We start from the raw sequence: 23,533 nt of genomic DNA on the forward strand, positions 1-23,533 counted from the left end.
TAAGGATCTTGAAAGTGATATCCGAAGCGTTTTATAAAATTAAGCATATTACTAGCTCTATGAACAATTGTGTTGTAATGTTCCACAAAGTTTAATTTTTTATCTAAGATAACTCCTAAATCTCTTATTTTATCGCATTTCTGAACGGTTTGATTACCTAATGTAATTGACACGGAAGCCGTGATTTGTTTTCTGCTAAAAGTCATGAGATTACATTTTTTAACATTTAACTCCAGTAAACATTTACAACACCATGTATAAAAGATTTGTGTTTCATCGTGAAAAACATTATAGTCATTATTATTTCTGATTTCTAAAAATAGCTTCATATCATCCGCATATATGAGAATATTAATGTTTTTTAAAATAAGAGAGATGTCGTTGACATATAAAATAAAAAGAAGAGGTCCTAAGTGTGAACCTTGCGGAACCCCCGAAGTAACTTTAATTATATCAGATTTCATCTCATAGAATTTTACTATTTGCTGACGATCTGTTAAATACGACTTAATCCAATTGAGGAGTCTCATCTCGATTCCCAATTTTTCAAGTTTGAATATTAACATGGGAATGTCCAGCTTATCGAAAGCTTTGCTGAAGTCAGTGTAAAGAGCTTCTATATGATTTCCTTTATCCATGGCATTTAACGAGTAATCAACAAATTCTAAAAGGTTTGTACTAGTTGAACGGCCTTTAAAAAACCCATGTTGTGAATTTGTTATTTTATGTTTGACTTGGTTGAAAATGGTTTTATTTATGATGGATTCGAAAAGTTTGGGAAAGCAAGACAGAATGGCAATTCCACGATAATTGCGAATATCAGATTTTTTACCCGATTTATAAATAGGTATTAAAAAAGATTTTTTCCAATCTTTTGGGAAAATACCAGATTCTAGTGACTTATTGAACAGCCAGAATAAAGGTGACGTAAGCTCAGTTGCTAAATTCTTTATGAAAGCAGGTGGAATTCCATCAGGTCCTGAGCCTTTAGTGGCATCTAGATCATTGAGACCAGACAAGATATCTTGAACATTAATGTGACTGACACCAACATCCCTTGAATAATCAGGAAAATAAGAAAAATATTCAAAGTCACGATCATTGTCTGAATAGTTAGAATAAGTTTCTTGAAAAAATGTTGCGAAGAGATTACAAATATCTTTTGAAGTTTCACCCTCTTTCCCATCTAAAGACATTTTTGATGGGAAGTTGCATGAATTCAACTTAGTTTTGATGTAATTAAAAAAGTTTTTTGGGCATGACTTGATCTCATTTTCAGTTTTTGCATTATATACAGTTAGTGCCGAAGAAATAGCCAAAGTTAGTTGGTCACGAATGTTAAGGTATTTTTCCAAATTATCCTGATTATTGTGTTTTCTGTAAATTTTGTGAGCTTTTTGCTTCCGATTTTTCAAATTAATAATTTCCTTGTTGAACCAAACTGGATTTTTGGATGCATGATTTCGTCGTTTTTTCGTGAGTGGAACTTCCTCCTGTATTATTTGCCATAAAATATTATAAAAGATCTCCACTCCACATTCAACGTTCACTTGATTCTTTAAAAGGGACTGCCAATTAGCACTGCTTAATTTATATTTAATATTTTCATAATTTGCTTTTCTATAATCGAAAACGTCCTCGAAGTCACAATCAATGAAATTATGATTCTTGTGCACAAAAATAGAGAATTCTATTGCTGTGTGAAACGTTTCATTTTTCCATAAGGGAGAATGAGATTCATCAACACAGAAATCTTCATTAATGTTTGTTAATAGCAGATCTAAATAACGATTGTGTTGATTTTTTATATGGTTTATTTGATTGAGTCCTAGCAATGCAATTTTCTCAAACATATATTGTAATGTTTCGTTATCACCAACGACAGGAAGTAGAATGCTCTCATTTTCAGAGTCAGGAATAAAATCTAAGTTGCGCTGATTAAAATCACCATAAATATGAACTTTGAATTCTGGAGGAAAATTAGAGATTATTTCTTCAGCTGCTTGAAAGAAAATCTCATATGTTGATTTGTAAGCTAGGTCCGGTGGAAAGTACACTGAGACAAAAATGTGGATTTCATCAGCGATATGTGCTTTAACCCATACATGTTCAAATTCTTTGAATTTTGGTGAGACAATAAGATCGGAATTAAATATAGATGAAACTGCGATGAGAACTCCTCCGCCTGACATTCTTTGGGTTAGTCGTAAATCACGATCATCTCTAAAAACATTATAGTCACTACCGAAAACCTCTTCACTTTTTATATCCTCATTCCAACTTGTTTCGGTACCTAGAATTATCGAAAATGAGGAGCCTAATATATTCTTATGGATTTCGTTCATCTTTACGGCGCTCCTCATTCTATTAAAATTTTGACAGTAAACCAAAATTTCAGTGGCTTTCGAAGAAGTTGGTTGTGATTCGTTATTCGTAAAAATATTGTTTAAAACTATTGTACTGTTACCAGTTGCGTCATGCTTGTCCTGGTCTGCCTCTGAGAAGTGCGTTAAAATTGGCGAAAACACGAACGTTCACAGGAGCAAGATGAACAATGATGTTTATTGTTATGGTGATTGTTGTTAAGACCATTGTTGTTTCTATTGCAAATGCTGTTTCTGTTGTTGTTGTTGTTGCTGTAACTGCTGTTTCTGTTTTCGTTGTGGTTGTTGTTATTTCTGTTGTAGTTGTTGTTGCTGTTTTTGTTGTAGTTGCTTATTCTGTGATTATTGTTGTTGTTGTTGTTGTTACTGCTGTTAATGTTGTTGTTTCTGTTTCCGTTGTGGTCGTTATTGTTTATGTTGTGCCTGTTTCTATTGAAATTGTTGGTGGTATTATTGGACTTGTAGCTGTTGTTTTTGTTGCTATTGTTGTTGTTTCTATTTTGGTTGTAGTTGTGATTATTGTTATTGTTGTACTTATTGCGGTTCCTGTTCTTATTGCACTTGCTATCTTTGTTGTTGCAGTTGTTATTGTTATTACTGTTGATATTGCTGTATCTTGTACCCTGTTTTCTTCTCGATTTTTTACTCTTTGCTGCTTTATCTTTCTCTTTTTGTTGTTTAATGCGACGCTGTTTACGTAAGTCATATTCTGACCAGTCGGAGCGCCACACTCTTTTCGAACCAAGTGTGCGCCATCCATCTTTTGCCACTTGATTATGCTGCGAACCTGAGATAGCAGTTTTATTTGAAACGACGGTCAATTCGTCCATCAGACTGGGGGGAGACACCACAGGTGTCAAACGAGCATTATTAACACTGGTTTCCAGGGTACTAATTGTCGCGGCAATACTCACACATACATACACACATACACACACACATACAGACTTTTTCCGATCTCGACGAACTGAGTCGAATGGGATATGACACTCGGCCCTCCGGGCCGGGATTAGGTTGCCATTTTTCAGAGTGATTGCATAACATTTCTATATGAGAAAGGCAAAAATGTGCCAAAATCCAAAAAAGTGAATCGTCGTCAATTTTTTTTCGAGTTTGCATCAAATCTCGACGTTTCATGCACCTTGAACACATTTAGCATCAAAAATAAAAATTCTATTTTTAATTTTTCCTATAGTTTATATGAGAAATTTCTGTGTGGCCGCACTCTGAAACCCGTAATTCCGGAACCAGAATTCCGATCGATCCAAAATTCAATAGCAGCCGATGGGAAGGTTGTACCTTTCATTTGAGACTAAGTTTGGGCCCATCGGTCCAGCCATCTCTGAGCAAAATGAGTGATATTATTTGACACATATGCACATACACACACATACACACACACATACATACACACATACAGACTTTTTCCGATCTCGACGAACTGAGTCGAAAGGGATATGACACTCGGCCCTCCGGGCCGGGATTAGGTTGACGTTTTTCAGAGTGATTGCATAACCTTTCTATATGAGAAAGGCAAAAATGTGCCAAAATCCAAAAAAGTGAATCGTTGTCAATTTTTTTTTTCGAGTTTGCATCAAATTTCGACGTTTCATGCACCTTGAACACATTTAGCATCAAAAATAAAAAATCTATTTTTAATTTTTCCTATAGTTTATATAAGAAATTTCTGTGTGGCCGCACTCTGAAACCCGTAATTCCGGAACCAGAATTCCGATCGATCCAAAATTCAATAGCAGCCGATGGGAAGGTTGCACCTTTCATTTGAGACTAAGTTTGGGCAAATCGGTAAAGCCATCTTTGAGAAAAATGAGTGACATTATTTGACACATACGCACATACACACATACATACACACATACACACACACATACAGACTTTTTCCGATCTCGACGAACTGAGTCGAAAGGGATGACACTCGGCCCTCCGGGCCGGGATTAGGTTGACGTTTTTCAGAGTGATTGCATAACCTTTCTATATGAGAAAGGCAAAAATGTGCCAAAATCCAAAAAAGTGAATCGTTGTCAATTTTTTTTTCGAGTTTGCATCAAATTTCGACGTTTCATGCACCTTGAACACATTTAGCATCAAAAATAAAAAATCTATTTTTAATTTTTCCTATAGTTTATATAAGAAATTTCTATGTGGCCGCACTCTGAAACCCGTAATTCCGGAACCAGAATTCCGATCGATCCAAAACTCAATAGCAGCCGATGGGAAGGTTGCACCTTTCATTTGAGACTAAGTTTGGGCAAATCGGTCCAGCCATCTCTGAGAAAAATGAGTGACATTATTTGACACATACACACACACATACACACACACATACAGACTTTTTCCGATCTCGACGAACTGAGTCGAATGGGATATGACACTCGGCCCTCCGGGCCGGGATTAGGTTGACGTTTTTCAGAGTGATTGCATAACCTTTCTATATGAGAAAGGCAAAAATGTGCCAAAATCCAAAAAAGTGAATCGTCGTCAATTTTTTTTTTCGAGTTTGCATCAAATCTCGACGTTTCATGCACCTTGAACACATTTAGCATCAAAAATAAAAATTCTATTTTTAATTTTTCCTATAGTTTATATGAGAAATTTCTGTGTGGCCGCACTCTGAAACCCGTAATTCCGGAACCAGAATTCCGATCGATCCAAAATTCAATAGTAGCCGATGGGAAGGTTGCACCTTTCATTTGAGACTAAGTTTGGGCAAATCGGTCCAGCCATCTCTGAGAAAAATGAGTGACATTATTTGACATATACGCACATACACACACGTACCCACACATACACACACACATACACACACATACATACACACATACATACACACATACGCACACACATACAGACTTTTTCCGATCTCGACGAACTGATTCGAATGGGATATGACACTCGGCCCTCCGGGCCGGGATTAGGTTGACGTTTTTCAGAGTGATTGCATAATTTTTCTATATGAGAAAGGCAAAAATGTGCCAAAATCCAAAAAAGTGAATCGTCTTCAATTTTTTTTTTCGAGTTTGCATCAAATCTCGACGTTTCATGCACCTTGAACACATTTAGCATCAAAAATAAAAATTCTATTTTTAATTTTTCCTATAGTTTATATGAGAAATTTCTGTGTGGCCGCACTCTGAAACCCGTAATTCCGGAACCAGAATTCCGATCGATCCAAAACTCAATAGCAGCCGATGGGAAGGTTGCACTTTTCATTTGAGACTAAGTTTGGGCAAATCGGTCCAGCCATCTCTGAGAAAAATGAGTGACATTATTTGACACATACACACACACATACACACATACACACACATACACACACATACACACATACATACACACATACGCACACACATACAGACTTTTTCCGATCTCGACGAACTGTCGAATGGGATATGACACACGGCCCTCCGGGCCGGGATTAGGTTGACGTTTTTCAGAGTGATTGCATAACCTTTCTATATGAGAAAGGCAAAAACTGGAAACATTGTGGGGATAATTATATTTGAATATTTATTGTTTTCAGGAAATGATAAATATGGCCCATGTATGTAAGATCTCGTAAAGCGAGGATATCACGAACAGGTTCATATGGTGGTTTTCTTCTGGCTCGTAAGGAGTCTATTAATTGGGATCTGGTTTCACGATATTCAGTGCAAGACCAAACAACATGTTCAATGTCTTCGTAACCCTCTCCGCAAGCACATTGATTATCTTCTGCGATCCCAATACGGCGGAGATGCGCATTCAACGTATAATGGTTGGACATGAGTCTAGACATCACACGAATGAAGTTTCGACTTACATCCAACCCTTTGAACCATGCCTTCGTTGATACTTTAGGGATAATTGAGTGCAACCACCGCCCCAGATCTCCATTGTCCCATGATGTTTGCCAACTAGTAAGCGTCCTCTGGCGAGAAGCGCTATAAAATTCATTGAAGGCAATAGGTCTTTCATAGATGTCACCGTCCAGTGCCCCTTTTTTGGCTAAATTATCCGCTCTCTCATTACCCGATATGGAGCAATGAGCAAGAATCCACACTAAGGTAGTTTGATAAGATTTATTTGTTAATTTAGTTAAGTATTCTCGTATCTCCTTCAAAAAGAACGGAGCGTGATTATCAAGCTTTAATGAGCGTAGTGCCTTAATTGTGCTGAGGCTATCTGTGAGGATGAAATAATGGTTCGGAAGTAAAGTATCAATGATTTCCAGACTATAGTGAACTGCTGCTAGTTCGACTGTATAAACTGAGGCAGGTTCTGCATGCTTGAAAGAGATCGAGGTGTTATTGTTGAAAATACCGAAGCCAGTGGCCTCATTGATTCGTGACCCATCAGTGTAGAACATTTTATGGCAGTCAATGTGTTGGTATTTACTTATGAATATTTTAGGGATCTCCAGAGAGCGCAGGTGATCCGGGATTCCACGAATTTCCTCTTGCATGGACGTGTCGAAAAATAAAGTGGAATCGGGAGTATCTAGTATATTAACACATGTCAGAACATAACTAGAAGGCGTTATTTCTAGTGACATGTGATTGAAGTACACTGTCATGAATCTGGTTTGGGATTGAAGCTCGACAAGTCTTTCGAAATTTTCAATTACCAGTGGATTCATAACCTCACATCGTATAAGTAAACGAGAGGAGAGATCCCAGAATCGATCTTTTAAGGGAAGAACTCCCGCTAGTACTTCAAGACTCATCGTATGTGTCGATTGCATGGAACCTAAGGCGATCCGTAAACAACGATACTGTATTCGTTCCAATTTAATAATGTGAGTGTTTGCAGCTGAACGGAAACAGAAGCACCCATATTCCATTACTGAAAGTATCGTTGTTTGATACAATCTTATCACGTCACTTGGATGAGCACCCCACCAAGATCCGGTTATTGTTCGGAGAAAATTTATCCTTTGTTGGCACTTCTTTATCAGATACCCAATGTGGCCTCCCCATCTGCCTTTAGAATCGAACCAAATTCCAAGGTATTTAAAAGTCAGGACTTGGGCTATCGTTCTACCAACCAACTGAAGCTGAAGCTGAGCCGGATCACGCTTCCTTGAGAAAACGACCAACTCTGTTTTCTCCGTAGAGAAATCGATGCCCAGTTTTAAAGCCCAAATTGATAAATTATCCAAGCTATCTTGCAATGGTTGTTGTAAATTTATAGCTTTTGGTCCTGTGGCAGAAACCACCCCATCATCTGCAAGTTGTCTTAGAGAGCATGGGCTGACAATACAATTATCAATGTCATTCACGTAAAAATTAATAGAGAAGGGGCCTTAGATAAGAGCCTTGTGGGAGGCCCATGTAACTTATTCTGAGTGTCGCCAAATCGCCATATGAAAAATGCATGCGCTTTTCTGACAATAAGTTGTATAAACAATTATTTAATATTGGTGAAAGACCACATTGATGTAGTTTCTCTGAGAGAACATCAATGGAAACAGAGTCGAATGCTCCTTTTATGTCTAAGAACACAGACGCCATTTGTTCTTTTTTGCGTAAGCTAGTTGGATTTCTGACGAAAGTAGCACCAGACAATCATTCGTTCCCTTTCCCCTCCGAAAACCAAACTGGGTATCTGATAGCAAGCCGTTCGCCTCAACCCAATTGTCGAGAAGTCGTAGGATAATTTTTTCCAACAATTTCCTGATGCAGGATAACATTGCAATCGGTCGATACGAGTTATGGTCGGAGGCTGGTTTTCCCGGTATTGGAATGGCGATAACTCTCACTTGTCTCCAGTCGTGCGGGACAATGTTCTGCTCAAGAAGCTTATTGAATAAATTCAACAAGCGTCTTTTTGCTACGTCAGGCAGATTCTTCACCAAGTTGAATTTAATTCTGTCAGGACCCGGAGCATTATTGTTGCATGAGAGGACTGCAATTGAAAATTCCATCATTGTCAAAGGCGAATCTTTGGAATCGTTACTTGTGGGAGCATCGCGAATGATTTTCTGCGCAGGAGCAGAATCTGGAACTTTCTTGGCAAAATTAAGTATCCAGCGATTCGAAAATTCTTCGCTTTCATTAGTTACGTTTCGATTTTTCATTCTTCTGGCTGTGTTCCAAAGAGTACTCATTGATGTTTCTCTTAACAAGCCATCAACGAAGCGTCTCCAATAACTAGACTTTTTGGCACGACGGAGACTGTCAAATTTGTTTTGCAAAATCGAATAATTTTCAAAGTTCACGTGTACACCCTTTCCGTTTCATAATTTCTTTGTAAGCAACTTGTTTAGCTTCATGCATCCGAGCACTCTTTGTCCCACCAGGGATTAGGAGGCTGGCTATTCATTGTCATGCCAGGATTGCATTTCGTTTGGGTTTGCTCTGCTGCTTCAATAATCAAACCCGCTAGAAATTCATATTCTTCGGTAGGTGGTAGCTCTTCCGTCGAAACAAGAGAAGTGGAAATTAAAGATTGGTTTTTTTCCAATCAATATTTCGTGTCAAGTCATAAGGGACATTGATTGAATTCGTGAGACCTAATTCACTGTTAATTGAAATAACGACTGGCAAATGATCGCTACCGTGAGGATCAGGTACAACCTTCCACGTGCAATCTCACCGAAGTGATGTCGAGCATAGAGATAGATCGCCTGTATTTAAAACTGCCATATTGAGCTCGTCACAAACATTGTATATCAAAGAGGATCGATTATCATTGAAGAGGGAACCCCACAATACTCCGTGCGAGTTGAAGTCTCCCAGTATCAGCCGCGGAGCAGCCATGGATTCCACTACCTCAAAAATCTGACGTTGTCCAATTTGAGCTTTGCGAGGTATATATACCCGATCAGAACGAAATAACAGAAAGCTATCAAATATATATCTCATGTTGATATTTATTACTCACTGTGTTATCTTTGTGATATCCCAATCAGCAAGGCAAGCAAACATATATCAAGATTATATCTTCTGGTGATATCATTGGACTGCTAGTATGATATTAATGTACGCATATAACGATGATGTTATAATAAGTTATACATATGTTCTTTCACAATTATCTTTGAACGCTAACGGTAAACTGTAAAGCGGACAAATGACCATTTGGTTAAAGCCCCAATAAAGCCCCAAATCAATCAATCAACTGTGAATGATTGTTACATTACACAAATGACCGTCTATTTATTAATACGCTGAAGTTTCTTTTCATACGTCGTTATTCAACTTTTTAAAGCAAATTTTCGAAGTTTTAGATGTAAGTGGTCGGAAAACTTGTCAGTAAGGTGTTCGACTTACTTGGTTGCATTTTGATTAACAGATTATTTATTTTCTGAGACACTCGTCTGACACACAATTTCGAATATGGGGCTAATGATTTCAATGCCTTTATTCAAATGTTTTGGAATCGTAAAGTTATCATCAAGATATTCTAAAGATTATAATTTTCATATAAAACTTATTTTGAAAAAGATGCAGGAAGTATCAAGCACTCCAGATGAAATAATAAAACGCGAATTTAAATAAAAAAGCATTTGTTATGGTGTAGTCAAATGGTTATATAATTAATTTTCTTTTAATCGATTGTGCATATTGCGAAAACGAATTTTCAGAGCTTAAAAACTTTCTGATGTATACTGATATCTACAATATCGTTATGTATTTTGAGGATCTTCGAGGATCTTCAGTCCGATTTCTCCAATTTATGCGGGTTTTTCATAAACAATTAAAATTGTCCAGTTTGTGCGTTTTCCGAATTACTAAAGCATTGCAATTTTTTTATTTAAACCACACATAAAAATGTTTGAGTTTGCTTGATTGTTGTATCTTTTCATTCCACATTTATCTTGACATTTTACGGTTGAACTGACAATTGCTTTGAATGCGCAATGTTCTAATGTTTCCGCTGTATTCGATGGTTTTCGTTCTTCTTAAAAATCATCGAGCTAACAAATTTTCGTAATAATCATGATACTTGATTCATTTTGTAGATAGTTAAAAAAATAAGGCGACCTGTTCAAATTGTTCAAAGATTATTATTTGTGAGTATGCTGCATAAAGCTATTAATATTTCAAAATGGCCTAGAAATCTGATTATATACATATCCCAGCTGGTATTATTGCTCGCTGTTACAATTTAAATGTGTTTTAAATAATGCCTGAAATAGCTAAAAAAAATTAATGTAAAAGCATTGAAAAATTCTTCTTAAAATAAAATAAAATTTAGAATGGAAAATGTATTTTAGAAAAACATGAACTATTCTAGAATTCGCCACACCGAAGAATCCTCAACAATTGCTCGAATTTTCTGATTATCTGTTATAATATTCGCAATTGATACATTGCCCTACAGTAAAAGATTAGTATTTCTAGGAATTTATTAGGTTGAGATAATTGTACTGGTTTGCTTAATCTTCCCCATATTAAAAGTGCTAATAACAAAACCTCAAAAGCGAATTTTATTGAAATCTCAAAATGCAAACCTCAAAACTTTGGTATTTGTTTCTTTGAATCTATTCGGAATCCTAAATAACATTTGTCGTATTATCCGTTAAATAATGTACCTTAATTATCCGCTCAATGTTACCATATCGCATCGACATTATTACTAGAAATCGTGTAAAACATGTTAACGTACAAGAGAAGCGCCGAAGTGCACTATTCAGAATCTAAAAATAGCCCCACTTTCCGAATCTGCAAAGATACTATAAAGCTATCCAGTCTATCGTAATATAGGCAGCTGTAGTAGGGAGTAAAACTGCATGAAAACAAAGCGTATGAACAAGGAAAACAAACAGTCCTTAGGCTTTGGCAAAGTTCAATGTGTGCGTTCTGGAAACATCTTCTGCATCTATAATCGTTTTGCCCTTGACGGATGCGAGGAATATTATGCTAACATTAAACATCAATAGAAAGCAACGTCGTTGGTTCATGCAGGAAACATCCACATAAAACTCAGAATACCCAGGTTCAAATCGCTATAATCCGCAAATAACCATCAGCGTGTCATATATTCGTAATAACAATCAGCCAGCATGTATGCAATCATTTGACCAAACTATAAAAAGCTTTTGCTACAAGAAGCTTTTTGCTTTCAAACGAAAACGCCTTAAAGTATGCTATATATTTCTATTCTATTTTTAGACCTGCACGCTAAATTTGTTGATACTATACAATAGGTAATACAAGCTATATTGGCCGAGGGAGAACCTAACAAAATTTGTTATAATTCTGATAGAAGCCTATCACAGGTTGATATAATTTTGATATATACTAGAAGAATTTCTGTTATGTTTTCTGTTATTTTACCAACTAACGAGACCAGAGTTATAACGCAACTTGTTATGATAACAAAGTAACACAGTCTGTTATAATTTTGTTATTTCTTTCTGATCGGGTATAGAAGCGATAGACGTGTCTTTGCCTTTAATATTCGTTTGGACAGCTACAGACTCAATGCCCGCAAACAAGGGGATGTTAATTCTATAGAAAGAATAGCACTTTTTAATTCCTAGAAGCACTCCTCCATACGGGGTGTCTCGGTCTAGGCGAATAATGTTGAAATTATTCAAGTTGAAATTAATGTTTGAGGTAAGCCATGTTTCACATAAAGCAAAAGCATCGCATTTCAAATTATGCAGCAAAATTTTTAAGGAATCAATTTTAGGTATGATACTTCTGCAATTCCACTGTAAAACAGTGATGGAATCTTTCACTGAAGGAGGTGAATTATCCATCGAAAGACACAATCGCTGCAAGGATGGGCCATTGAGCAATCAGCTGCTCTAAAAATGTTCTAATTGTTGGGAGAAACGCTGAAAGTATACTTTTCAGCGGTTCAGAAATATTGAATGCTTTGAAAATCCAATCAACAATTTCAGAAAATTTCAAACCTATCCCCGGTTGAGGCTTGGAGGAAGTTGAAGTTTTGTTATTTCCAGTAATGGTGTTCTGTTTGGATTGTACATTACCAAAACCGAGAGGAACTGGCTTCGGTATTGCATCTGAATTCTTTAGCTTTGGCCGCAATTTATTTATTGGAAGAGAAATTCTAAGGCCCTTGCTTGGCAGTTTGGGAAAAGAGGATTGTTTTCTTTTCCTGGATCCTCTAGGTAAAACAAATGATATACCTTCGGACGCTTCGTCAGAGTCAGACTCTTTCGGCAATAGTATCTGTTTCTGGGTATCTGTTTTCTGGGACCGTGAGTTCAGGAGTAGCATTTTTCAGTATTTCTGCATAAGAGCGCTTAGACCTCTCCTTCAAGGATCGTTTAATTTTATCCTCCCGCAATTTATATATGGGACATGCAAGGAGCTCGCGTGAATTTTCTCCGCAATGTAAACATTTTTCTACGTTTTTATTGCATGTATCCTCTTGATGATGCCCCCCACATTTGCCACACCGTACCTTATTGGAACAGTAAGCGGCTGTGTGGCCAAGCTGTTTACAATTGAGGTAATTCATCACACGAAGGATGAAAAGGCGAACGGGGAGACGAATTTTATTAATAAGAACATGGCTAGGCAAAGCAGACCCAGCGAAAGTTACACGAAATGAATAGGATGGTCGGTAAACTTTTTTCTCTTCTTCAAGTGATACTGAGTGCAATTGCTTTCAATCGAGTATTTTTACTTTCTTAAGCAGGGTATTCTTGAAACAACCAACACCATGCTTAAGTATATCCTCGGCAGTGAGGCTGGGTTCGGAGATGACTCCATCGCATTCTATATCGCGCGAAACTATATAAACTTTATATTCACGCGTGAAGAGTTCGCAGGCTACTATCTCGTTAGCTTGTCTAATGTTATCAATGCTAACTCGAAGTTTGCCTTTATTTACTTTCACGCTGTCTCCTTCTGTCACACGCTTGGGTTGAACACAGCGCAACCACCACTACCAAGATGGAGCCGCTGTTTACCTGTGAGTGCAGGGGTATTTCCTTACTACGCAGTGTGGCTAGGTACACAAATACGCAAAAGCCCGTATCTGCACTAGTACAGATGAATAAGTGATGATGAAGCGAGACGCTTCACCAACAAGATGCAGCTCTGTCTCACTTAGCGTCGACTGTATGCAGCGTAACCACTACCACCACCAAGGAAGGGCCGCCGCTTACCTGTGGGTCCAGAGGTATTCCCCTACTACGCAGCGTGGCTAGGTACACAAATACTCAAAATCCCGTATCTGCACTAATACGGATAAATGAGTGATGATGAAGCAAGCCGCTTCACCAACCAGATGCAGCTCTGTCTCACTCCGTCGCAAGCGCCGGTTGTATGCAGCGCAACCACTACTACCACCAAGGTGGGGCGCCGCTTATCTGAGGCTTCGTTGCCTTCGCACCAACACTCGCTTATCGCGTGGTACCACCACCAAACGACAGCTCTCTCAGCCAACAATCCTGCCTGTCTCCGCACCAACACAGCATCAAATACTGACACGGTACACAAACTTCTAGCCTATTCACGGCTTGCACAGCCTTGGTTGATACAACCAATCAGCAAACACAACCTTTCAAGGCGAAGGGGGGGGGGGGAAGCTTTAAAGTAGTTTTAAACTGGAAAAATAAGTTTTCCCCCCTTACCTTTATAACAGTGGCATTGCGCATGAGAAAGTGACGCTAAGGGCGATGGTAGTGTGATGCGGCTTGGCCGCATAGTCCAGTCCAAGGCTTCGAAGCGGCGCAAAGCCGCTGAGAATTCGCAGGACGGGGTGGTCTTGATCTTGCTATCGAAGGGTGCAATCAAACCTGTAATCCACTCGTTTGCCTAGTATACTCATAGGGGATATCCCTAGTTTAAGTCCGACTGAGTGGCAACGAAGTCGGACAGCACTTGAATCGGTACTTACAATATTATATTTTTGTTAATAAATGTTATCCTATTATCCGTCATTACACGTTCAATATTTTTGACAATACCAAAAATAAAAATATTTGAAAAACGTGTGTAAACATTTGAATTAATATAGGATAAACACTAGTGCCGCTAGTGAATGCTGAAGATGGACGTCTGTTCTCTGTGATACTAGAGAGTATTGACAAAAGTATTATACGTGTAATGGAAAAAGTTGTATTGACGATGTGGATTTCAAATGCGATTGAAATATTGTAACAATATCGCCAATACTGTGTATTGACAAAAATATTGAACGTGTAAGGGCCGCTATTGTTACTAAGTAAAACTTTATTAATGCCTAATGTGGCTACGTCACATCGCTTTTTGTCGTACTGTCTTAAATTAAGGATAACCCCTATGTTTGCGTATACCGGGCAAACGAGTGGATTACACATTTGATTGTACCCTTCGATAGCAAGATCAAAACCACCTCATCCGGCGGATTCTCCGCGGCTTTCCGCCGCTTCGAATCCTTGGACTCGACTATGCGGCAAAGCCGCATCACATTACCTTCACCCTTAACGTCTCTTTCTCATGCGCAATGGCACTGTTAGTAAGGTAAGTGGAAACAACTTATTTTTCCAGTTTAAACTACTTTAAAGCTTTCCCCCCGATTATTTTTTTCATTGCTTGTTATAAAATAGGCCATTTAGAACCATTTCCAAAAGAAATTAACACTTTATCCACCAATTCTCACACTCAATCAAACCGATTTTGTCTCCGAAATCGAGTACGAAAAACAAAAAAGTTTAACAAAAACACAAGTTAATCACCCCAAAAAAGTCTAAGTCGCAACGGAAACAAAACAACCTCGAAGAAAAAATATCCGTAGGTCACGGAACTACTTCCGCAAACATGAGCCCACGAACAAAAATTAACAAAATTTCAGTACTCACCGATTCCTGTTTCTAAATCTAGCTCTAATTGCTTTAATTAGCTATCTTCCTAAGATTTTCGGCTGAAACAAATTAATTTTAGTTCACATTATCACAAAATTAATTATAATTACCATTTTACTCTTCCAGAGCCACTTCATGAAATTTTCGCTAACCGCAACAACAATGGCTGTCAAAAACATTACCTACTATTTAGATCGAAGTGGGCTACCCAAAAAATAAGTACGAGGCGATGAACTTGAACTTGGGTAGACGCCATTATTCAATACCTACCCAATACGAAGTTCACAGTGACGAACTTAAATTTTGGGTAATCGCCATCTTCAAATTTCTGCATAATTTTGGGTTATCCATATATGAACCTCGCAGTGAGCAAATTTAACCCAAAAAATAGGTAACTTTGATTTTCAGTGTAAGACAAGACGAGACAGCTGGCTTCTTATTTTTTGGTTTTCTTGCTTTTTTGTGCCCTGCTGAATAATTGATGACAGTTGACTGTATGCACGGAAAAATAAAACAACCCACAGAATTAGTTCTTTTTACTTAAATTTAGGTAGTTTTGAATCTTGTGTCGCTTTCGCACTTATTAGTGTTGTCAATAACAAAGAGAGAGATTCGACTCAGTCGAGGCCTTCCATGGAATAAGGTACTTCTGAGTTGTTTGAGGCATACTCAAAATTAGGTAGATTCAACTTAAATTTAGGCATATTTAACTCAAGGTTGGCAGCGATATTTTGGAAATAGGCCAACTGCGGTCGGGTAAACGTCGATGTCTAACTGTTCCCCCTAGAAGTGATAAAGTTTCCAACGAGAACACCCCCAAGTGTGTACCCGTCCAGAACATTGCAGAAACACTCGCAGTGAAGTCTAATGCAATAGTAAAGCGAGAGCGAACAGTAGTCATTAGACCTACTAAGCACCAAGACGCGACTGTAACAAAAAAAGACATCCAAAGCAAGCTCGACCCTGTTATGTTGGGTGTAAACGAAACCTTTTTCCGATCCAACGGTGAAGCAACAGTTAGATGCAGTGCTGCATTCGGTAACCGTAAACAGAAAACCATCCTACACGGTCGCAAGCACTCATATTCGACTCTCTTTCCATGTAAGTTCTCACACTGAGATAGCAACATATACTATCAGTCATACTACGTGAGTGCCTTTGCGGAAAAATGTTCTGTCTTTTTGCTCTTTTGCTCACTTCGTTTCGTTTCAGCTTGACTGAAACCTTTCGATGACAGTCAGTTTCGAAAATTATTGTCATTAAGTCTGGCAAGGGAAGTTTTAAATTCTGCACGATACAAGCCTTGAATTCAATATTACAGTTCAAATACATTACCCATTCATTAGTTTGGTTGCTAACCAAAGATTGTTCGAGAAAAATTGTATTTCAATTTCCTTCGCCGTTTGGATAAAAGCTGTAATAGAATTACGCGCATTCATAAATTCATTTGATGTATGACTATGGAACATGCTAAAGCAATGTAATATTTAATAATATAATATTCGTGTTGCATTCTATGGGCTTCGCTAATAATATGAAACTGACTTTTATTTATTCGCAATCGCAGTAGGCAGAGTTGAAATGCAAGGAAAACACAACAAATCTAGAGAAAATTTTCAATAGGACGTAAGTAACAATGAGAGATTCTCTTTGCGGTCTTTCTCTTCTGTTAATTACTCGGCCATTACTCCCATTGAAAATTTTCTATAGAAATAGATTTTAGTTTTTTCGTCATACTGATGTGTTTGGTAGTTAAAAATGTGCTCTATCCAGGCTTACCAATATGACTGCCTTTTTACTACTGTCGCTGTGCAACAGAATCCGATGTCTCTATGTGTGCTCAATGCTCTCTTGCTACAGCAAGTTCGCTCGCCAAGCCGAACTGTAATGGCAACAGTGCAAGCTTGTGAGAAAAAGTGCTGTTTGGTGACAGTCTGTACCGCGCTCGTTTTGTTGAGAATATTCTACGCTAAACGTAGCGAGCCGAATGTGCTGTCGGTTTACCATTTTTTGTGTCTGCTGTTTCGCATAAACTGTCCCGGTGACAGCCTTCTGAGAGGGATAACATTCTTCGTCCAAACTGGTAAAACTGTCGTCTAGGGCTGTCATATGATGAATGTCACCATTGAACATTTGTATGGAGTTTGAATCGGCGCAGCGGCAACAATTTGCGCTAAAGCGAGCAGAAATATTGACAATAAATCATAGATTGATTCTTTAGAATTTAAATGAGATTGATGGACTGAAGCAGTCTTATCAATGGATTTATTGACAATATTTCTGTCTCGTGTAAGGTCCGCTTAAGGATCAACGCATGTTTAAGCGAACGATCGTGTAAAATGTACTTTTCAGCATAACAGTTATATTTTGGTTGCAGTTGAAAATCGAAATAGTGAACTTGCGCTTTTTGATTTTTCTCCTATTTTCAGCGTGCGGAACTAAAGCGCAACTGGTGTAAATGATGCGCAAGTTGATTCTCTAACATGTACACAAGATGCGCTGTAGTTGCCCACTCTGCAAATAGGGAAAACAACGAAAGGCGCAAGGTAATTTTTCGATTTTCAACTGCAACCAGAATACTGTTATGCTAATCATGCGCATTAATTTGGACGTGCTTTAGGCATGATAAAACGCAGAAAACGTAGAAAAATTTGCCCAGGATAGAATTCTGGCACGATTTTCATTGGATGTCATTTAACATCAGTCGCCAGTTTTCATTACGTTGTCTTGGGAAATTGATTTATAGCATGATGGATTCAATTGATTAAATAAATAGTCAGTTTTCTAATGCCGTTTTTTAATGAACAACCCCGGAGCAGTAAGTTGCATTTTCCAGCGAAAGAGCCGGCCACTAGAGGTGTTCATTCCTACTTCTGCCTTCTGGCAACACTAGTGCATTTCGCTGTCCCGGATAAACTTAATTTAAATAATTTTAGCATTTCACTTGTTTAGTTCTCACTGATTACTGTGACGTATGCAATCTGTATATTGTAAAAACGAAAACTGAACCATTAAAAAATATTAATCAAAGTTTTCAAAAATCTAAATATTGATCAAGATTAAAAATTCGGAATTAAAAAATCAAAATATTTAAAAATTGCAAAATTGAAGACTTCAAAGTTGCAAAATTAACATATTAAAATGTTGCAAATATTAAAAATCAAGAAATCGATTTTTTTTTAATTAGAGGGGAGTGGGCCAATTCGGATCCCAGGTATTTTTCAGCTATGGTAATACTGTGTAAAGCATGTATATAATTTTCATGACTGTAATGTAGCTCTGTTTTTTCTCCCAAAATTTCTTGGTTCTCAGTTTTCGTGAGCGTGCGCTTTTTTGATAAATGTGTAAACCGAAAACAAGATTATTGTCAGCAACAACAATTAATTAAATTAAGTGCATTATCGTAATTTTGAACCTGCCTAATATCTTTTATTTGATATCTTATTTTAGGCGAGACTATCAACTGTTTTCGTTTAATCTGTGTGTGAATATGGGTTGATCCAATTCGGACCTTGTACCATGTATACGAAATGATACGCGATCACGAAAAACTGTTTGAGAAGTCGAGCTTTCAGGAAAAGAAAAGTTTTCGCAAATCGGTTCACAGATTTCTACGTTTATAGCTCATAACCCTAGTAACAATTGAGGTTTTTTTTCTTGAAAACCTTCTTAAAACTTAGAGTGCACTTGTAGTGTGCTATAAAACGTAAAATGTTACTTGGAAACCTATTGCTAGGTAATTTGGCCCAACTCTTACTTTTTATGGAATATTTGCCACAAAATTTTATATATCAAAGAGAACTTTTCAATTCACAATTCGCAACTTAGCGAAAATTCAATAGGAATAACTTGGGTCAACATAGGCATTTATTTCCATTGCAAAAATCGATAAGACATGGGTGGTCCTAATTGGAACAGGGTTGGGGTAATTCGGACCTTTCATGTACTTTTGCGTAGAACGGAAAAAGTTACCTTAGACAAAATGTGCGCAATTGATCAGGCTTTCGGGAAAATATTTATTTGTGAATCGGTTGTAGTTCTATAGCTCATAAACCCTTATTAGGTCCGAATTGGCCAACCCCCCAATGATTACTGTACATTGAATATGACATAAAAATTTTACCGAACATTAAATATGACATACAAAATTGAAAATTAAAGAATTTAAGCTGAAATTTCAAAAAATAGGATTCCGGAATTAAAAAATCATATGATTAATATATGAGAAAATGAAAAATTGATAAATCTAAGAATTTAAAAATTTAAGAATTCAAAAATTTAGAAATTTTAAAATTCAAAAATTTAAAGATTTAAAAATTTAAAGAATTAAAGATTTGAAATTTTAAATATTTTGAACTGTAAAAGAAAAAAAATTAAAATATTGAGGATTGGAAAATTTTGAAAGTTAAGGATTTTGGAACTTTAAAATTTAAAATAAAAATTTAAAGCATGAAAAATATATTTTTATTTAAAAGTTTATAAATACGAGACCGAGGAAATATTTTTACAAACCATTTTCAACTATTCTTGATGATGAAAGCCATAATTTTTTTTCAAAAAAGTGCTGTATTAGGGCAGTTTACCACTAACAATAATAATACATTCCATATTAAATATAAAAAGTGATTGAAATTTATTTTTATTATTCTGTAGTACGTACGCTATGTTAGCAATGTTAAAGGCATTTTTTCTTATTTTTTAATGGGCCCATAGAAGTTAAATTTTAAGATAATTCTAAACTAAATATTAGTTAGAAAAGTGATCTGATTCGCAATGGATAGGTGACCACCATTGATTCACGCTAAACCTCCTAAATTCGCGGTTGCGGCACGGAACGATTAAAATTGTGGTATAATCCTGTTTTTCGGATAAAATTGCTAATAAGAAGATGAGGTCATGACATTTAACAGTAGTTACCATATTTTAATTATTTATGGCTTAGCGCTGCTCACAACCCCCCAACGTCCCCTATTTCGAGGTGTGCCTGTACCTTGGAAAGTACAAAATGTTAGGACAATCTCGACAAACGCGTTTGCTATTGAGTGGCATAATAAAACAAATAAAATCATCAGCTTGTTGATCACCTCAAACAAATTAGCATAACCAACAAATCACGAAAATATTTCAGGAGCCTGAAATCGGCGGCGCGCCGCTCTTAAAATTAAATTTAACTATATTATGTATTTCTCTATTGTAGCAACGCAATTTTTTTACTTTCCGATGAAATAAAAAAGCCTCATAACTCATGTTCACCTATGTTCATGCTGTGATTCGTGACTAGGTGCAATCTGCATTTTCATCTACACGGCATATCAAAATACGTACTTCTAAACGATTGCTTTCTGCCCCGATACGCCAATTCGACTCACATCACCATGACTGAACAATTACTATCCAGCTTCACTCTAACGATTCTCCCCCGCAACATAACAGTCTATCACAACGACTAAAAATATTTGCTCAGGTTTTTAATTTCGAACGACGTTAAAAATTCTCGACAAACATATGATTACGGCCTAAAAGCCAACTGTCAAAATTCACTTTGAATGGAAATTCCAGACAAACCGTTACTAGTCGAAAACAGTTCACAACAGTTTATGAAAGAGAAAACTTTTCTCTTTCATTTACTACCAACATCTGTGATTGGCGTCTAACGGTTTGTCCGGAATTTCCATTCAAAGTGGATTTTGACAGTTGGCTTTTAGGCCGTAATCATATGTTTGTCAAGAATTCACTAGCTGTTTAAAATCAAATCAAATAAAGCCGCTGGTTGTCATTCCGTCTGGAAAATGAATGAAAGAATGGTTTACCAGTACGTTTAAACCTGGCTTAAGCGCTAAGCGAGGGTGAAGAAATCGGTCCTAAATCGTTTTATACTCCGCACCGTACTGGGCTCAACTAATGTACAGAGCACGACTTTCACAGAAAAAAATGTTCTTTGATTGCATCGACGTGTCGGTTCTACCACTAAGAACGATAGAAATGTTACGCAAAACCAACTGAGGCTGTCATCGCTCATTAACTATAGTTGTAGACGTATGCGCAAACTGTCCTGTGCGGTACAAGACGGCAACGTTGCAAGTCGCATAACAGTTTTACTGAGAGCTGTCGTGCTTGATTCGGTCATCAAACTGTCGAAGCGAAAAGAAGACGACAGCCTCTGAAATACTGTCGCAAGGCTGTACTGTTGGAACCCCTGGGCTCTATATTACTGTTTTCGTTCGAATATAAGGCAAGCGCAGAAGGATCAATAAATACTGTCGAGTGATTGAATCATATGGTGATAATTCAATGAATAAAACTACGCTTGTTGAATTTACGAGGTAGACAAAACAGCGCGAGGTAAACAAAACGGAAAGAGGAGAATTTGCATTGTGTGCTCACTTAACTCTGCTGTCTGCGCTGCGTGCCGTCATTTTTTTTTCTCACTCTCTCTTGTCACTGTTGCTGGCACTCACAATGCTAAGTTTTGGTTGCTAAAGTTCTCTCAACTAAAAACGACGATCATTTTGATTTGTGACCGAAGTTTTACGTACATTTTGATAAAAAGGTGATAGTCATGATTTCGTGCAACTCTGGTTAGATGCGATTCCCAAGAATCAGCACTTAAACTGCTTAGTTCAGTAAAAGCAAATCTGTCTGGAAAGTACGATGCTGACGTTGTTCGTCAAACATCACATGACCCATGAACTTGACAGTGTCAGATCTGTATTGTGTTTTAACTGAGTTGAACTTTATATTATTTTTCCTCGCCCGCTCGAGAACAATAGCTAACGTTTTGTCATGTTCTTCCAGATTCTTTACAGCTATAGCAACATCGTCGAAGTATACTTCTACCCCAGGAATATCCCCAAACAATTGAACCATGCGTTTTTGAAAAAGTTCTGGCGCGCTGCTTATTCCAAATGGAAGACGATTCCAGCGAAACCGGCCAAACGGGGTCATGAATGTAGTTAGATCCGAACTTTGTCGATCCAATTCCATGTGCCAAAAACCATTACGAAGATCCAACACAGTGAATACACGTTTTCCTGACATACGGCTAAGCAGATCCTCAGACTTTGGGATAAGATAATGCTCTCTCTTGATACAAGCATTTAGGCGTTTTGGATCCAGACAAATGCGTAAAGTACCGTTAGGCTTTTCTACAATCTGCATATTGTTAACCCAATCTGTTGGATAATCGACCGGACTGATAATGCCCTGAGCTTCCATAGTGCCAGGTTCCGTTTTAAGGCGTTCATGCAAACTCATTGGGATACGTTTTTTGTAATGTAAAGACGGAACAACATTGTCTTTAAGTACAATAGTACAAGTACCTGGAAGCTTTCCTAATCCTTCAAAAACATCGGAATTAGCTTCAATGAACTTTTCTCTTTCAGCAGGAAATGACATTGAGGACTGAAGGCTATTCAAACGTCCTATAAGCCCGAAGGCAATACATGACCCAAGCCCCAGTAACGGCTCAAAAGAATCGTCCACAACGAGGAACTCAGCAGAATGAATTGTTCCTTTACTATCATCTACACACTCTAGTTTTACCTGGCCATGAATTTTTATTTCGTTTGAGCTGTAATCTACCACGTTAAAGTACCGTTTATTTGCAACTGGAATATTCATTTGGGTAACAACACTTAATGGTATGCAGTTCACGTCAGCGCCAGTATCGAGCTTAAATTCCACGGGCCGGTCCTGGATTAGATATCGCTTGGTCCATTTTTCGTGTGATCCCCTATTTGACGTAGTATTCGAATTTATTCTATGATAAGAGTTGGATCCACTTAATGCTCTACATCCGCTCTGTCTATTAATTAAGGGCACTGCACAAAGATTATCTGCATCGGTCCAGTTTAACATGTGTACATTATCTCTTTGCTTCGCATCATACTTCGATGTGCTCGACGATGGCGCTGATATAGTCTGGTTACTGCCTCTGTTATTGCCAGTTTGGTTGCTGTTCTTGTTATCGTATTTCGTTGCCTTGCAGTACTTCCTGAAATGACCACGCCGACCGCATCCAGCACAAACCACATCAATTGCCGGACAATAACGACGATGACGCCCGTTGAACGGTTGGCCACAATTGTAGCACATTGAAATCTTTAGCGCTGCTACTTCACTCCCCTCTTTTACAGATTTATCGCTGACGCTGTGTACATCCTTACGCTCCAACAATTGTGTTGATGCTTGAATTTTTCGAGAAATTGTAATGAACTACCCAAACCCAAATTTAAAGTAATTAAGCCTAATTGAATTAATTAAACACCTAAAATCTATAAACTAAACTTAATCGTGTGAATTTAGACAAGCAGTATTGATCTAAATCTTGCATAATAAACCGCAAGCAGATAAGTGCGCCACCCTATTAAAAGGCACACAA

At 37.5% G+C, this 23,533-nt stretch overlaps 1 protein-coding gene across 1 annotated transcript; it reads right to left on the reverse strand.

Annotated features, from left to right (window-relative positions):
• Nucleotides 1–21,768: 21,768 nt before the first annotated feature.
• Nucleotides 21,769–23,247, reverse strand: LOC131687807 (uncharacterized protein K02A2.6-like). Its single transcript, XM_058971898.1, has one exon. It carries the CDS (start codon nucleotides 23,245–23,247, stop codon nucleotides 21,769–21,771), a length of 1,479 nt encoding a protein of 492 aa, XP_058827881.1.
• Between the last annotated feature and the right edge of the window lie 286 nt (nucleotides 23,248–23,533).

This window comes from Topomyia yanbarensis, chromosome 3, assembly GCF_030247195.1.
Source record: "Topomyia yanbarensis strain Yona2022 chromosome 3, ASM3024719v1, whole genome shotgun sequence".
In the NCBI taxonomy this organism is placed as follows: Eukaryota; Metazoa; Arthropoda; class Insecta; order Diptera; family Culicidae; genus Topomyia; species Topomyia yanbarensis.

Coding starts and splice junctions, on each gene's coding strand:
- LOC131687807 (XM_058971898.1), bottom strand. CDS start 23,247: ATGTGCTACAATTGTGGCCAACCGTTCAACGGGCGTCATCGTCGTTAT.